The sequence below is a fragment of the Pinus tabuliformis genome, chromosome 1_1 (genome assembly GCF_031772625.1).
Source record: "Pinus tabuliformis cultivar Carrire ecotype Pingquan chromosome 1_1, CPIR1, whole genome shotgun sequence".
NCBI lineage: Eukaryota > Viridiplantae > Streptophyta > Pinopsida > Pinales > Pinaceae > Pinus > Pinus tabuliformis.
The window spans coordinates 818,099,503-818,118,377 of record NC_142297.1 but is presented as its reverse complement, the minus strand read 5'-3'; the positions used below and the strand labels follow the sequence as shown (position 1 = coordinate 818,118,377).

Here is an 18,875-nt window from a genome sequence, read left to right as displayed (position 1 = left end):
AGGCAAATCAATGAATCGAGTTTTGTTATTAAAAAAAGAAGAAGAAGATAGTTTTGTATTTTAGAAAAGAATAAATTAGAGATTGATTTGATTTCTAACCAAGTAGAGTTTCAATCTCAAAGCTAAATGAAAAAATAACATATTCTCCCATTTATTGACATTGCAATGAAATTTCACCACAGAATATAGAACATTTTATTGTATTAGAAGGACAGACTTGGCTGTACTAAGATCCTTTTAATCGATATGAGACTTATGGCATGCAGCAATTCACCCACTACTTTTTGGTCAGGATCATTTTGCATACTTAGCCTTGTAATCTTTCCAAAGCTCATCCACGGATTTACGAGTGATATTCTTGAAGTATCCGATGTCCCATGAACTTTTTATTTTCGCATTCAGCTTTCCAACAAAACCAGGGGTAACGGTCTCCAAGTACTCGATAAACCTGGCAGTCACATCGGCTCCCTGTTCCCAACTATCGCCGGTGCCGAGTTTAGCCCAGTTATAGGGAGCGAGATCAGCAGCGATGCGGATATAAGCCGGAACGCCTCCTTTCCACCACGCGGGCGCAGTGCCGTTGGCGTCCCACTGCCAGATGTACGTCACATCCTGGTACAGAATGCCCGTGACCTCTCTTTTTATATCACCCAGGTAGTCGTCAACGTAGCCAGAGTTCAAGTAGATATGGTTGTCTTCCACGGAGGTAGTCTGCTTCTCTTTCTGCACAAGCAGAGTTATCGCTGTCACGTTCTTCCTGTCAGTGGGCGACTCCTGGGCGAAGGTCTTCCAGACGAATTGGGTGGAGAGGTTCAGTTGCCGCAGTGCATAGCTTGTCCCTACATCGTCCTCGAATCTGTCTGTCCCGTTGTCACCTGCAAGCGTGACCATGTAGGGCAAGGCGTGGGTGGCCCCCACGGCCAGTGCGAGAAGAAGTAGAGCAATACATTTTGCTGCTGCCATACTGCAGCGAGAACAACATCCAACAAAATCAAATCGTGAATGAATAAAAGATGAGAATGGGGTTGATTTATTCTTGCACATATCCAAGGGACGGAGGAGCGCAGGTTACCGATAGAAGGTGACATGTGGTGCGTCACCCATCCCAAAGTGTGGCCGCAAAATCAACCGTTTTCTTTGTGGGTGTTTTGGATAACGATGACTTCCATTTTTTTTTCAGTACAACGATGACTTCCATTAGTCTGGCGGTGTTGAACAGATGATAATATCCGAGTGAGGTTTTTATCCCATAACTAATTGAGGCTTCACATGTTTTGGATAAGAATCGAGCAAAGTGAGGAGAGATTTTTGAGTGGAGATTGAAAAGATGGTTGGCAGAATCGTCTCCAGCTCATGAGAGAAGAATTTGGATAGAATTTAAAAACAACAACAAAAAAATCTTAACCTGGCAAACCCATCTAATTTAATGAGAAAGGGAAATATATATTTTATAATTTTTTTCATTTTTATTTCTATTTTATTTATGTTGGTGGATTTCTATTCCATCTATATTGGTGGAGATATATTATATTTAGAGGTGGAGATATATTATATTTAGAGGTTGTGGTGAGTATTTATGGAAAAAAGGTTTTATGTTTTTAGTGTATGATATATTTTTTTTATTATAGTGTAATATTATTTATATATATTTTGTAATTCTCTATTTTTTTGTTGGAGAGATTTTATATTCAGAAAAAATTATCTCTATTCCATTTATTTTGGTAAAGAGATTATGTATTGAGAGATTGTGGGGAGCAGCTATGGAAAAAAAAGTTTTACGTTTTTAGTTGATGTATTATAGTTTTTATTACATGGTAATATTATTTATATATACCCTATAACCTGCTCCATTTTGTATTTCTATTCCATCTATTTTGGTCGACATATTCTACATTTAGAGATTGTGATGGGCACTCATGGAAAAAAAATAGTAGTTTATGATATTCTATTTTTATTATCATATTATAATACTATTTATATATTCCCTATAACATTCTCCATTTTTTATTTATATTCCATCTATTTTGGTAGAGAGATTTTACATTTAGAGATTGTGGTGAGCACTTAAGGGAAAAAAGGATTTTATGTTTTTAGTCTATGATATTCTTTTTTTTATTATATTGTAATACTATTTATATATGCCCTATAACCTTTTCCATTTTTTATTGCTATTCTATCTATTTTGGTAGAGAGATTCTACATTTAAAGATTGTGGTAAGCATTTATGGAAAAAAAAGTTTAATGTATCTAGTTTATGATATTCTATTTTTTTATTATATTGTAATACTATTTATATATACCTTATAACTTTCTCCATTTTTTTATTTCTATTTCATCTATTTAGGTAGAGAGGTTCTAGATTTAGAAATTGTGGTGAGCACTTATGGAAAAAATGCTTTTATGTTTTTAGTTTATGGTATTCTATTTTTTTCATTATTTTATAATATTATCCATATTAATTATTGGGAAATGAAAGTGTTATCCATATTAATTATTGGGAAATGAAAGTGTTGATTTACAATGAGGAGCTTAAGACTCAAATTTTAGTGGAGAATTTCTCACTATTAACAAACAATACTTAATTTGATGCTAAGTGCCTTGACATTAAAATCATGTCTTGGACATGCTTGTGTTAGTTTTGTAATGGTGAATTTAATACTTGATATGAATATATTTAAAAGGTCTTTTAAATCACTCTTTCAATTTAGCTAGAATAAAAACAATTTTACTAGGATGATATTAGATGGTTCCTTTGAGTTCATGGTACACAAATTTACTAAGAGAGTGTGATATTTTTTCCATATCATGTCAATATTTGAAAATGAGATTAGCCAGTTGTTCATGCTTGGATGTTGTCCAATCCAATAGTAGAAAAATTACCAAATCAAGGTCCCAAATTAGACGTATTTTCATTTGGGGTAGTAATCTCACTAATATATAAGCCTATTTGCCACAAAGTTGTTCTACCCCTTTATGAGGAGTTATGAATAATTATCTAAAATCTAAGCTAAAACTATTCTAATTACATAAATGAATATAATTACATATTCTAAAATAAACTGATATATCAGTAGAATGACTTGGAAGTCTATGAATTTCTAAAGATGAATGCTTAAAACATAAAAAGTTCATATATTTATACAACCTTTATGAAAAACAATTGTATATCACATATCATTGAAATAAATAGTTAAATGAATAAAATGAAAATCATAACATTCATATCATATTTATTTGTTAAAGCAATTAATAAAAAGTATGAAAAAACATTATTAATACAATAATACACCAATAGTCTCATTCACAAATAGTAGTGATAAATTTATAAAGAAAATAAAGTGATTTTAATATAGAGTAACAAAATACACATGTTAATGCAAAGGAAAGTAAATCATCAAGCTCCTTTGATTCTTCAAAAATAAGGTTTGAACAATACTTCCAAACATTTTTCAATATAAATCAAAATCATAACTTATTAATTATAATAGTATGGTAACACGTGTATTAAAATAAACATATAGTCCTTATAACTCATATTAAATAGTTAGAAAATAAACAATAGGAATCATTTATAAAGTTATAGCGAATTAATTAAACAATTTAGTTATTTAATTAAACAAATTAATTAATAAACAAATTAATTGGTTATTTTGATTAATTAATTAATTATTCAAACATATTAATTAATTAATTAGGGAAATGATTAAAACAAATTAAAAAAAAATGAATGAAAAAAAATAAAAATAAATAAATAAATAAATATGAATATTAACAAACTAAGTGGAGATTGGCAGACCTAATTTCTTAGATTAACTCCTTCATAACCTATATATATAACCTAAAATATAGCTCATGGATACATCGTGAATATCTCTAGAATATCTATTGTCACATTCCCTGATGATGGACTCACTTGGTAGGCCGAAACGTTGGGTTCATGAAACTCTATAACAGGTCATTCCTCCTCTTTTTAAGACTATCCTCACCTGTATGGATTCATTATCTAACAATTATTAAGCTATTCAACCTTAACTTAATCTAACTTATTGATCATATCCTTAGTCCCCTTCCCTCTCTTATGTGCATCCAAAATGTATATATCTCCTTTAATTGATTCACCCAAGAACTAAGAATTGGGCATGTGAAAATCAATAATCAAGTCCATGGCCCCATCAGTTATGAAAAAAATACCTTTTAGCTTTGCTAACTAGAGTTTGAGACCAATTAAGATTCATTTCCCAAGTGTGTAAAGCTATATTGGTTTTCAATTGGTCACCCTCTATGAACTTGGAAGGATACCCTTAAGCTAATTTATGAACTTGGAAGGATACCCTTAAGCTAATTTAAGCCTCGAGTACCATGAAAGAAATTTCTTGAAGTCATTCTCCACCTGTGTATGGTTAGTTCACTTTTAGTTACATTTTCAGATATAGATTGAGAAAAACTATTTAGTAAACATCGTTAAACATAAATTAAACTCAATTTTTGATAAAACTCTTCTTGAGATAACTTGATTTGTTGATTATTATTTGGAAATTTTAATATTGATTCCAACCATTTGAAGTTTCATGACCTCTAAAATCAAAAATTAAATCTTTTCTTCTCTCATTGTAATGATATTAGTGGCAACTTTCTGGATTTTCTACATTTAGTATTTTAGTTTTCTCTCTTAATATTCCATTTTCTTCCAATATTGTTATAGATACTTAGTTTTTATTTGATGCAACTGTTCTTTTAATTTAATGTTTTAAATGAAAAGAAACATATGAATGAAACTTGATTGCTAATGAAAAGAAACCACATATAATTTAACTATAATGTAAAACTTAATTTCATATTCAACAATCAATCTATGAATAGAAACCATAATTTAAAGAAAGAAAGAACAAAACAAATATTATCAAGAAGGTGATGACACTCAAAGGTGATTAACACTCATACACAATTCAGCCCCTAGTAAATGACTCACTGTATCTCCTACTAGATCTAGGTCAAAAGAGGTTGAACAAATAATGAGAGGCTCCTCTTCAATAGTAAGTAAGGGCATGAGATAGGTTGAGAATGGTTTCATTTTATACACAAGCTTGAAACAGATGAAATCTATGCTTGAAATAAGTTTACATGCCCCTAGCGTAATGACTCAATTCTAGGCATAGAAGACAAAAACACATATATTTTTCCTTAGAGAAATTAGAGAATGGGAAAGAATCCTACCTCAAATCTGTAACAAGATTTCCTTTCCTCCTTGCTTGTAATCTCCAATTGTAGGTCCAAGTACTATGATTATAGCTTGCACACACAACTAAAACAAGAAAAGGATCTAATACATCCAAGTAGAATAGTCTAACATCTATATCAAATGAATCGGCACAAAATTGAAATATATGAGTGCAACCATAACATAATAGATATAGGAAATCAACACACTGTTTGTATTGGAAAATATAGGAGAGATATCACAACCATAAATAGTAGTTGACTTATTAGATGTGTCCACAAGTTGACTTGTCCTTCCTTGTCACAAAGAATGCCTCAACATCAACCCTAATGCATGAATATGATGACTCCTTTATGTTATGGGAAACATCATAAAGTGACTATCGATCTTCAAAATCCAACCCTGATGCTATGCATTGCAATAAATTTATAGGATAAGGGTGGTAGTTTACAATTTACCATTATCGGTATGAGATCCACATATGATGGGAGGATGAACTCAAGGGATAAGAGGTGAAGTATCCAATGTAGAATCAGATAGGATTTGAGCTCTTATGCATGGTAAATGGTTAAACAACCTCTTGAATGTTCTAGTAGAGGAAGCTTTAGAATTATTTTTAATTTTGCCAAATTTCTAGGATTAATGCACCTACAAAAGGAAGCAATTGTTCATATCTAGAACTAGTGTAGAAGGGAGAAAACAACGTTGAATGTAGGTGGATAAAGAAGCGTGGTGTATTGGGCCTAAAAACAATGATTATGAGCAGCTAATCCCAAAAACTCAAGACTATTTGGAGAGGTGTTGTCAGGTTTACAAAAACCCTCTTTTTCCTTGTACATAAGAAAAATGAATAATAAATAAAAGCAAAAGGACCTAAACAATTTTTTTCATAAAAAGCCCAAATAAATTATTGTTTTTGAAGTTTTAGTTTATAGGTCAAATTTATAAAAGTTTTTTTTTTTTAACTATAAAAATAATCGACGTTCTGACCATCTAACTAACCGACCACCTGACTAGCAAGTCATTCTGACTATTGTATAATCATGTCTGGGATGTAATAAAGCAATAATAATAAAAACCATCCAATTGTATGACCTATAACTTTATGACCATCTGACTATTTTACTTGATTTGCATCGAGTCTGCTTTTCGAAATAGATTTTTAAATTCCTTCTTTTCACGTTTAATTTATTATTTGTTAAATAAATAATAAATTCTTTGATCCTTTCTCCATTCACAAAATAAAAATAATTGTCTTGATCTACGGGAAATTAATGAGCACATTCATTCATACCTTTCTCACATTTCAAATCAAAATTCATAATTACTTAGAGTATTTCGCCTGGTTCGGAGAAAGTTTGAATTAGGGAAAGATGATACCAATTTCAGAAAATTTGTGTAAGCAAGATATTATTTTACAAATTCCTAAATTCAATTTCAAATTTTAATAAGGAAATAATATATATGCTATGCTTTTGTTCACGAGTCATAATACGTGGAAAAAGCGAAAATCTCCAACAAGAAATAAATAAATGGAGAAAATAAGGGAGAAACTTAGAGAAATGGAGAATTCACTACGAGAGGAAGTCAACTTCAACCTAATCCTCATCTCAGACTCAACTTACAAGACAAAAAACAAGGTACGATGAGATGGGAGGAGATATTTGATTTCTTTGAGGAAAGAGAATAGAAGACAACACAATATTTACTCAAACAAAGAATAATCAGTTCGAAGAAATCAGAGCAACATAGTTACACAAAGTAGCATCCAGGGCCAATATTTTTCATTATTTATGACATGGTTTCATGGATTTTATCTCAAGATGATATTAAAAACCAAACAATATCTGAGCATCACCAAATTGTCATAGCCTCATGGAAAATGGAAGTCCTATCAGCTATCTATCATTTCAGTCCCTCATAAATCCACCTTAATGTTGATTTCTTAAACAAATTTATAAGAAATGCCATCAAGAAATGTGCAGAGGGTTATGACAGAGTGATTGAAGATCGATTAAGAGAAGAAAATCAGGTTTTCAGGCTTAGAGCAAATAAGGAATTTCCCATAGCCATTTTTAAGAAACCCATAAGATTTCTTATAAAAAAAGCTAACCAAATTATATGGGGAACAATATCCTAATCATTGTAAAATCAAATGGATTCCTATTATCCATAACATTTTAAATGAGGTGAAACGTATAAACTGGGTTGAGATCTTGTCATAGAATATCACATATTATTTAAAGTTGTCATTATCATCTCCCCCTAGATACAAACATATTTTCTACATGTCTTATTATTTTATATATATTGTCATTGCCTTAGTTCCATTCCCAATAATCAAATGGAACTATCCGTCTGATCAACAACTACCCATTCAGCACTATGCTCCCATCCTATGGGAGTCTAATTTTAAATACCATTTTGATGATATCAACCATTAAGTTTTTATTCATGTCCATGAAATACTATTTGGAAAAATACCTCCCATAATTAGTCATAGTTTGAGAGAAGGCTTAGAGTCAAATGGTCATTCATTTGTCGAGGAGTTATTTTCTTATGTCAAAGTTTTTGGAGGTGAGGTTGGTCCCCACCTTCTTCCACGATACATCTCTAGAAGGCTTTTTATGAGAGAAGTTGGTAATCAAGTTGTTTTAAATGGCCAAGCCAAAAAGGTTGAGTAAAATGAAAAAGGAAATTTGGCCTAATTTTCTAATCAAGTTTGGTGACATAAGTATCTGAGACATAGGGCATGGATTCAAAGAAGTCGAAGAGCTTCAATAAGTTTGGTTATTTTCTTTGCTTCATTATGACTATGATCCTAGTGGAATTATTAGTAGTCATTATATAACAGTGAATTATATGAAATTTGTTACTCATGAGGATCCCCCTTTTGATGATATATTTATAGATATTGATTGCTTTCAGAAGGTTGTTTTTTTCCCTTAGAAAAATCGTAATTTTCATTAAGATAGGAAAATTACATGTTGTAGATGCTATGTGCATATGAAAAATATAGTGGCTGTGTGCCAGCCCAAAATTTAAGAACCAAATATATGTTCTCCACACAAGGATACAGTCTTTAAATAAAGTGTTGTATAAATAAACTTCAAAATTTGTTACTCTACGCAGAGAGTACTCCTGAGGACATGTATTGTTTATGTATAAACATAGTAAATATAAACAGATAATAAAGCGGTCAATTATCGGATGATTTCAGGTTCCTATTGAGCCTAATCTATCTAGTCCATATATGGACAGTAGTAGTACTAGAACTTTTCACCTCCCCATTGTTCTTGGATCATCCAGATGTTGCACGGCCTGATCGCTGCCGCTTTGGGAAGTTTGTCAGTGAGGGTGTTCCATTTCCTATAAATATGTTGACATGCAAAATTGTCAAAATATGTGATGTATATATGCACCTCATCCAATATATGTCACAATGTTAATGCATGACACGTTGATGTTTTATTAATCCAACTGTAGACAATTTTTGAGTCACCAAGAACTTGTAGATTATGACAATATTTTTCAATTGCAAATTGTATGAGGTATCTGGCGGTGATGAGTTCAAAAAATTTCTTCGTGCCATTTCCAAGTCCCATTTGAATATGATAGAAATGTGTATCTAAAATATATAGAGTAGCCACACCTCCACATCTTGTTTCTTATTCTGATCCATCAAAATATGCCTAAGGCTATGAGTAATCAATGGACTCGTGGTGGAGAGGCGGCCTCATCCTCAGGTAGAGAATGGTAGTCAGTTATAATTCTAGCTATGATGGATGGCCATTGGGGTGCGATGTCCTAAAAAATTGTGTGGTTCCTGCCTATCTAGATTTTAGAACTAATGAGTAGGGGGAGGTTCCTAGCTTTGGGTGATGATATAGATGTCCACCAATTTTCCCATACCTCCTTGGTGGTTTGGCTCCTCCAATTGATGGATGAGAGTGTATGAGATAGAATAGAGTTCCATAGATCAATAGTGATGGGGTAGGAGAGGAAGAGGTGATCCAAAGATTCAATGTTTTCCTTACAAAGACAACACCAGTAAGGTCCATATAGCCCTCTTTTATTCATGTTGTCTCCCATCGGTGTAGGTTTTAACCCCATACATAAATTCCCTGCATACGAATTCTAAAACACAGAAAATAAATAATGTGAGAGCATAACACATAAAACACATATACACAGAGATTTCCCCTACATCCCAAAACCAGGACTACTAGCTTGATTTTTCATTATGGTCCTTTCAATGTTATAATGAATATTTATACATGTCGAAGCATCCAATACCATGGACCAAAAACCATCATGTCCAATAACATGGACCGAAAACCATCGCGTCCAAAAAACGTGCGAAAATCATGCACAAAACCATAGGTGGGTCAGCCCAACCTAACATAGGGTCCAAAACCAAAATTTTCTAGGGCACTACCCCAGACCCCATAAAATGGGGTTACAAGTACACCTCAAAACCCTTGTGAACCCCCCCCGCTACACATTCGCCTAACCCCCCAGTTAACCACGCGGGCTAGTCGTCGAAATAATATAACACAACCCAACATTCTCCCACTTGTTGTTTTCTTCCACGGGGGGCCACAAGAGAGCTTAGTCATTTTTCTAGCCCTAAAACACCCATTGTCTCTCTACACCAAGAGAACTTCTCAGAGCTCATAGATTTTGTCAATGCATCTGTAGTATTCTTCAAAGTGTCCACCTTTACTAGCAACACCTTTTTGTCTTCTATCATATCCCTCAAAAAGTGATATTGAACATCAATGTTCTTTATCTTTGAATTATATGAAGGGTTATTTGCTAAGAAAATTGCACTTTGGCTGTCATAGTTTATCCTTATAGCTTCCTATACTAACCCCATACTTGAAAATAATCTCCGCAACCAAATTTATTCCTTGCTTGCATGAGTGGTTGCCATGTATTCTGCCTCTATAGTTGATAGTGCTACTAAATATTGTTTCTTACTCATCTAACTAACTGCACCTCCAAATAGGTTAAACACATACCCACTTGTAGATCTTCTTTGATCCAAATCTCTAGCCATGTCTGCATCAACAAAGCCATGAATATCCAACACTCTAACCAATGTTGGTCTTCCTTAGTAGCACAAACCATAATCACTAGTGCCATGCAAATACTTGAAAACCCGCTTCAATATTGTCCAGTGCTCCTTCCTTGGTTTTGACATAAACCTGCTCAATACTCCCACTGCATGTGCAATGTCTGGTCTAGTACAAACCATCACATACATCAAGCTATTGACTGCACTTGCATATGGAACATGGGACATGTCCTCTTCCTCTTCTTGTGTCTTGGGACACTGTTTAGCAGATAACCTCACATCTACAGGAATAGGAACCTTCACCAGTTTACTATCCTACATTTTAAACCTCTGCAACATTGTCTCGACATACTTCCTCTGGTTTAACCAAAGCTTCCTCTTTGCCTAATATCTTTTAATTTCCATGTCGAAAATATAGTTTGCAACAACAATATCTTTCATGTCGAATTTGGAGGACAGTTGGGTCTTCAAATCCTGGATAATTTCTTTGTCATTTCCAACCAGCAACATATCATTCACATACAAGACTAGATAAATAACACAATCACCAATTAATTTAAAATACACACAATGATCTGATTTTCTTCTGGTGAAGCCAAGTCCCCATATAAATGTATCAAATTTCTGATACCACATCCTTGGTGACTGTTTTAACCCATACAAAGACTTCATTAATTTGCATACCAGTTCTTTCTTACCCTTCACCAGAAAGCCTTCAGGTTGCTTCATGTAGATCTCCTCTTCCAGATCCCTGTGAAGAAATGATGTCTTCACATCCATCTCTTCTACCTCAAAATCAAAAGCAGCAACAATTGATAAAAGTAATCTAATAGAAGTTACCTTGGCAACAGGAGAAAAAATATCACCAAAATCAATTCCCGGCACCTGGGAATAACCTTTTGCTACCAATCGAGCTTTTTATTTCTCCACCTTTCCTTCTGCATTTTTCTTCTTCTTGAACACCCATTTGTTGCCAATGGGTTTCCTTCTAGCCGGTAACTCCACCAGATCCCAAACCTTATTTTTGTGCAAAGATGCCATTTCATCAACCATGGCCTCTTTCTAGAGTTTTCCATCCTCTGAATCTACTGCTTCCTTCATAGTTCTGGGATCATCATCAGTAATAGATAAAGCAAAATTTGAACAGAAAGTAGATGGACTATACCTTTCTAGCTACCTTCTTTCTCGAACTGATCTTCTCACACCTGCAGTTTGTGGCTCTTCATCTTCTGATTCCTCCTCTACTGTAGGATCTGATTCTTCCTCCTTTCTCAGGTTCCTTTGGTTGAACTTCATGTTTAATAAAATCTTTCACCTCTCTAAACACCACATCTTGGTTGTACACAACCTTCCTTGTTACTGGCTTCCAAAGCTTATAACTCTTTAAACCATCCTTATACCTAATAAAGATGCACTTTTCAGATTTACTATCCAATTTGGTTCGTTTCTCCTTTGGAACATGTACATATGCATCACATCCAAATACCCTCAAATGTGAAAGAGAGGGTTTCTTACCAGTCCATACCTCTTGTGGAGTCTTATCCTCCAACGCTAATGAAGGTGACTAGTTGACCAGGTAACATGCAGTATCCACTGCCTCTGCCCAGAATTCTTGTCCTAACCCGACACCGCTGAGCATGCTTCCTGCCCTTTCCATCAACGTCTTATTCATTCTTTCTGCAACTCCATTTTGCTGAGGTGTATATGGAGTAGTCTTTTGTCGTGCTATACCACACTTCTTACAAAATTATTCAAATTCCTTGTTGTAAAACTCTCCACCATTATCTGTCCTCAACACCTTTATCTTCTTCTCTGTCTGATTTTCCACGAGAGCCTTAAATTCTTTAAACCTATCAAAGGCTTCAGATTTCTTCTTAAGGAAATATATCCATGTATTCCTTGAGAAGTCATCTATAAATGATACATAGTATACAAACCTACCCAGGGATGGAATCTTCACAGGTCTAAACACATCACTGTGCACAAGTTCTAATATCTGTTTCGCCCTCTTAGTACTAGAGGGGAAACTCACCCGATTCTGCTTCCCATATACACAATTTTCATAGAAATCAAAATCCATAGAGCTATTACTCATACCTTCTACCATACCTTTACCATGAAGTATTCGAACGCCCTTCTCTCCAATATGTCTAAGACTTTGATGCCACAACATTGTCTTCTCTCCAGAGACCACTAGATTTTCTGCTCCACTTTCAGGAACCACAGAACTGTTGCACCCATCAATAACAGTGCTACCTTGCAGCTTGTACAGAGTTCCAAATCGAACTCCCTGCATCAATACTAGTGCTCCCTGAACCATTTTGCAGGTATCATTCTTGAACACTGTTTTTACACATGCATCATCCAACTCGCTTACAAAAATCAGATGTCTGGCTAATGCAAGAATATGCAGAACACCCGAAAGTGTTCTAACCCTTCCACCTTGCAACTTCAACTTTACTTTTCCATGACCATTGATTCTAGCCTTCATATCATCCCCTAAGAAGACATCACCACCATCGTATTTCTCATACTCGTGGAACCACTCTCTATGGGGAGTGAAGTGAAAGGATGCACCTGAGTCAATCAACCATGCCTCATTGTCTACATGTGTACTTGAAGAAGCCAAGTACACATCCCCACCTTCATTTGAGGTGGTTTTCGCCTCTGCAGAAGGAGCATTATCAGATCCCTTTCCTTTATCAAGAGCTTTAGATTTACAGTCCCTTTTGTAGTGCTCTTCCTTTCCGCATTTTGAACGCACCACCTTTACGGGTTTTCCTGGAGATTTAGATCTCCCTCTAGATTTAGATCTCCCACTCGATGACTTATTTTTGTTTCTGTTTTGGGACCGTCCTCGTACAGACAAGGCATCACCATTCTGGCTCTCCATATTTTTCTGTCTCATCTCCTCCATCAACAAGGATGAGACTATTTCATCAAACTATAAGGCAGTTGCATTGCTACCTATTGCAACCGGACTAGCCCACGAATCTGGTAGAGAACACAACAAATTGATGCACTTATCTTCATCTGAAATTTTAATATCGATAGATGCTAACTGACTTAACACAGTATTAAATGCGTTCAAATGCTCTGTCACTGAGTCTCCATCTTTCATCCTCAGGTTATACAACATTTTCTGTAGGAACAGTTTATTCACGAGAGATTTAGATTGGTACAAAGTCCCTAAATTGTTTCACAAAGCCTTCGTTATAGTTTCCCCTGATACATTCAACAATACTGAATCTGAGATACACAATCGTATTGTTCTCTTTTCCTTCTGATCCAACTTCTTCCATTCTTCATCAGACAATCCTATTGGTTTAGTACCCAGATCTACCACGATCCATTGATCTGTGTCCACCAATAGATCCTCCATCTTGAGTTTCCACAACTCAAAACTCTGACCATTAAATTTCTTGATCTTTATCTTTCCACTGCTCATCATATTCTTTCACCACTAGAATCAATCCTGCAGATCTCCCACTGAACAAGGTCTACCACAGGCCCGAGCGAAACCCCTCAGCAACAAAGGTATCCCCTTGAAGCCAAAACTGCTCCAATACAAGATGTAGGTTTTAACCCCATACAGAAATTCTCTGCATATGAATTCTAAAACACAGAAAATAAACAATGCGAGAGAATAACACATAAAACACATATACACAGAGATTTCCCCTGGATCCAAAAACTGGGACTACCAACTTGATTTTTCATTATGTTCCTTTCAATATTATAATACATATTTATACATGTCGAAGCATCCAATACCATTGATTGCATTGCATCCAAAAAACATGTGCGAAAATCATGCACAAAACCATAGGTGGGTCTACCCAACCTAACATAGGGTCCAAAACCAAAATTTCCCAGGGCGCTGCCCCGGACCCCATAAAGTGGGGTTACAGGTACACCTCAAACCCCCTGTGACCACCCCCCCACTACAAAATCGGCGCAATGAAGGGGGGCTCCGCCCCCCCTCTAACCCCCCAGTTAACTACGTGGGCTAGTCGTGGAAGGAATATAACATAACCCAACAATCAACACCTTATTTTTTAGTGAGTAATCTTGTTAGAGGGGTGATTTGAGCTTCCACATTCCTTTCCACCATGTTTCTATGTGTTGAGGCTTCTGTCAATTGGCCAGTTGTAGATACCCCTTTTGGTGAGTACCAACCATTTTTTATGATGGCCCATGTAATCTCATCTTCCCCTTCTCTTAGTCTAATGTGAGATTTTGTCAGAGTTGTACTGAAATTACTCCAAACTTGATGCCACTGTAAAGGAAGGAGTAAGCTATGGGTTGACTTCCAACCTTGGTGTAGGAAGGTTGATCTTTCCTCGTTCACAATGTGCACTATGTGTGTAATTCATTTCTCGTTAAGGTTTTGGAGTAGGCCTTCAGGTAGTTGGTGTGAATGCCCAAATCCTATCCAAGGGTCACGACCTATTCGAATGGATGTCCCATCAGATATTCTCCAAGTTAGGCCACCCCGAATAAGAGACATTAAGTTTAGAACTTCTTTCCATATATTTGAGACCTCAGTTTGTTCTAGCTTGTTTGTCTCAGCCAGTCCAATGGCCTTAATGGTGCAATATATTTAGCAACTACAATTTGGTCCAGAGACTATTGGAGGTGAATAATTTCCACCATATCTTGGCCATCAGTGTTGATGAGAAATCCACCAATTTCTTTATACCCCACCCACACCATTTCTTAGGGATAAACAGAAGACCCCATTTTTCCCATGCATATATCCTTCATGTTTGTTTGCCTTTCCACAGGAATCCACAACAAAGGTTTTGTATTCGGTTGCGAATGCCTCTTAGGATCCATGTGAGGGAAATCCAATATACCGGGGTGGCCTCCAGAACCTCTTTTATGAGAACCAATCTTCCAGTTCTAGAGAGATGCTTATGATACCATATATTGAGTCCTTTCTTAAGCTTGGATATCAACCATATCCACTCCACAATTTTATATCCAAGTGGTTTTAGCCTATATCCTAGATACTCTATGCCTCCATCTATCTAGGTCAGGGTGAAAGGGAACCTGTGTATCGCAAAGTATATCTCGTGGGGGGGGGGGCATTCTGATACCATTATGGTTGAGTTAGAGTTATTAATGATCATGCCTGTAGCAGTTTTGAAGAGATTGATGGTGTATTGAATGGTGGTGATCTCTACTATCCCTCCATTTAGGAACATTAGTACATCATCCACAAAAATGACGTGTGTTATAGTACATCTGTCCGATATCTTGACTCCCGAGAGAGGCATGGTACACATCCTTGATCAGTTTCCTTAGTCCTTCCATGACTAGGAGAAAAGGTAGAGGAGATAATGGGCACCCTTGTCTGAGACCTCTTTCAGAGCCAAATAAAGGAGATGCAACCCCATTTATCAGTACACTAAAGGATATGTTGGTAATGCAGCACATGATCCATTTAATGACTCCCAGAAGAAATCCTAAATGGGTAAAAAGCATTCTGAGATAAAGCCAACTTACCCTATCAAAGGCTTTTGAGAGATCAGCTTTGAGGATCATTCCTTTCATCTTCTTAATATAAATGGAGTGTAGTACTTCCTGAACTATGCCTATGGCTTCATGAATTTGTCGATCCTGTAGGAAGGAAATTTTTTCGGGAGATATGCGGCTGGATAGGATGGGGTGGAGGCGATTTGCAATGATTTTGGATATGATTTTGTATAGGTAGTTGCATAGGGATATGAGTCGAAAATCATTGAAGGATGATGGATTGTATGATTTGGGGATGAGGGTGATGAAGGTGGAGTTTGTAGCCCTATGCATACATCTAGTCTTCCTACATTCCTTGATGAACTTGAGCAGATCATGTCCGAGGATGTCAAAAAAATCCAGGTAGAACTCTACTAACCACCCATCCAGACCAGGGCTCTTGTCCTTCTTAAACCATTTCAGAGTGACCTCTAGCTCCCCTAACGTGACTTCTCTGATAATCTCCACAACATCCTCATGCTCAATGAACCTAGGGAACAATTGTGCTACTTTAATTACCTCTCTAGGGTAGCATTAGGGGAGCCTGATAGAGGTACTCGAAGTGAGAGGTGGCCAGGGAGGCCAGGTGAGGGAAGGTGTCTACCTCAGCTCCTTGCTCATTTATCAGTTTCCATATGGTATTAATGACCTTCCTTCCATTAGCAAATTTGTGGAAAAAATTGGAGTTATCATCTCCTTCCTTAACCCAAATAGCTCTACTCCGAAATCTCTAGGTTTCCTCCCTCTCCTTGAGAATGTTTCCTCTTTTGACCATTAGTTCAGTGAGCTTGTCCTTGAGCTCATTTGAAGGAAGGTGCCCCCACGGTTGTCCTCTAGGTTGGACATCTCAATTTTGGTCTCATTTAACAGATGCTCAGCGGCACATTGCTTATTGTGAGCCCAAATCTTGGAGAGCTTCTTCAATTCCTTTAGGTTGGCCACAAACCCTTCAATGATGTTCCCTCTTCCTACTGGTGGATGGGCCTTCCAAAAGTCTGTTACAAGGAAAATGTAGGAGTTATATTTCAACCATTTAGAGTTGAATTTGAAGGGTGCTCAAGGTTTGCTAATATTGCCCCAGATATCAAGGTAAATTAGCAGATGGTCTGAGAGTCCGTTGGATCCCACCCATTGCCGATAAGTGAAACCTTGTTCTAGAAATTGTTCCTTGATGAGGCATTGATTCAGTCTCTTGGCAAGGCTATCCGCCCCACTTCTTTTGTTCCTTCAGGTTGGGGCTATTTTGGCAGATGGGATATCAATGAGATTGTGTAAATCAAGGAGCTGCTCAAAGAAACCCGCTAAGGGGTCAGGTTGAGCATGGTGTCCCCAGGATTCTTAGTAACCTAGGGAGAAATTTAGGTCCCCTCCTAGAATGATATTATCATATTGAAATATATTGGCTGCCAAAATCCTTTCCCATAAATTCTCTGTATGATGGCAAGGCCCACATACATTTATCATTCTAATTTCAGTTCCCAGCTCTATAGAGTATATGTCCACCCCTATGAACCCAATACCCCCCCAAGTGCCCATTACATTAATTGAGCGAGGGTTATATCCCAAGGCAATGCCCCCTGAGTGGCCATTAACATCAATGACTTGGAAATGCCATCCTGGGATCGTAGATTCCATTAGAGGGGAAATGATATCAGTTGCACCCAATGTTTCCTGTAGGAAGACCAGATCAATTGGCTCCTTCTCGAGAAGCCTCTTCAATGCTAGTTTTTTCTAGAGACTAGTAATCCCTTTGCAATTGAAGGAGAGAACCTTCATGGGGCAGACTCCTATAGAGGTCTCTATGCTCTAAGGACCCTATCAATTGAAAGATGTTTTCTAGAGGCCACCTCAATACCTACCTTCTGTTTAGCTTTTGAGAGGGACGAAGGTTTGCCTCGGGGGAGCTTCGGAGTGGAGGAGGAAGGGATAAGTCTAATGCCAATAGAATCCAACATTGGTGATCGAGTATGTGATTGAAGATGATATTGTGGGGGGCGGGGTCAAATCCAAGTATTGATACCTTTGATGCCTCCAATAAGGTTGCGGGGGCAATCTAAGAGGGAACAGGTACATGATAATTGAGGGGGAAGACCGGGTGGCTTAGACATGGATGAAGTGTGTCCTAGTTGTGCCTAGGTTCCTTAGAGTTATCCTTATGTGCAATTGAGAAATTTATATATGCAAAGCAATGGATAGGATTGGATATACTCGAAGAGAGTGCGACTCCAGTAGCTGCCTTAGACCTGGTTAGTGGAAGTGAAGGTGGCCAAAGAGGTGCTTACCCACGCTTCTTCGGTGTCGTCAAGGCAACCTAGATCCATCTGCACCAGTGTCCCATCTGATCAGCCCCATCCGAGTGTTCCACCTGTGTCTGAGCTCCCCCCACTGATAAGGTCTTCCCTTTGTTGCCCATCTTTGATTTTACGAGGAGAGAGTAGTCCTTATAGAGGTGTCCAACCTTCTGGTAGCGCCTGCAATAAAAGGGGACCCCTCATAGTCCAGAATCTAGATCTGGTTATGGTTCCTCTAAAAAAGAGTGAATTTTTCTTGCAAACCACCTCTAATGTCCAGGTGAACCAGAAGTCTTACATACGCCATGACCCCCATAGAGAGATAGGATCTGTCATAGTCTAGGTATGTACCCAAAGAATTTCCAATTCTTCTGAAGATATCTTCGGTCCAGAAATGGAGAGGTAGACCATGGAGATGAATCCATATTGGTCCTACCCCAAGTTATTCTCTGTCCGAATCAAATAGCAGACTCCATCTCCTTAACATAATCGGGGCTTGTTCGATGTGCCAAAAGGAGGATAAGGCCCAGTTGGTGTTTTCTTCTCTCGGAAAACACAGGGCGAACTAGCCATGGACAGAAGTTTGAACAATAAGCAGATCAACCAGGTGATGGCCAGAAATTTCCGCAACCCAGTGCTTAAGTCTCGTCGCAGTGTAGTTCTTGCCCTTGAACCTGCCTACTAGGATCGTCGCTGCGATATCCATGGTGTCTTGCGATTGAAATTCTTCTTCCCAATCGATGAACACTTCATGTGCCCTAGGTTT

General features: G+C 36.9%; 1 protein-coding gene across 1 annotated transcript; it reads right to left on the bottom strand.

The window, feature by feature from the left end:
* Positions 1–294: 294 nt before the first annotated feature.
* Positions 295–18,416, bottom strand: LOC149216582 (uncharacterized). Its single transcript, XM_089390017.1, has 3 exons — positions 18,412–18,416; positions 18,146–18,289; positions 295–964 (listed from the first exon to the last, which is right to left on the bottom strand). The coding sequence occupies exons 1-3, from the start codon at positions 18,414–18,416 to the stop codon at positions 295–297; spliced, it is 819 nt and encodes a 272-aa protein (XP_089246143.1).
* Between the last annotated feature and the right edge of the window lie 459 nt (positions 18,417–18,875).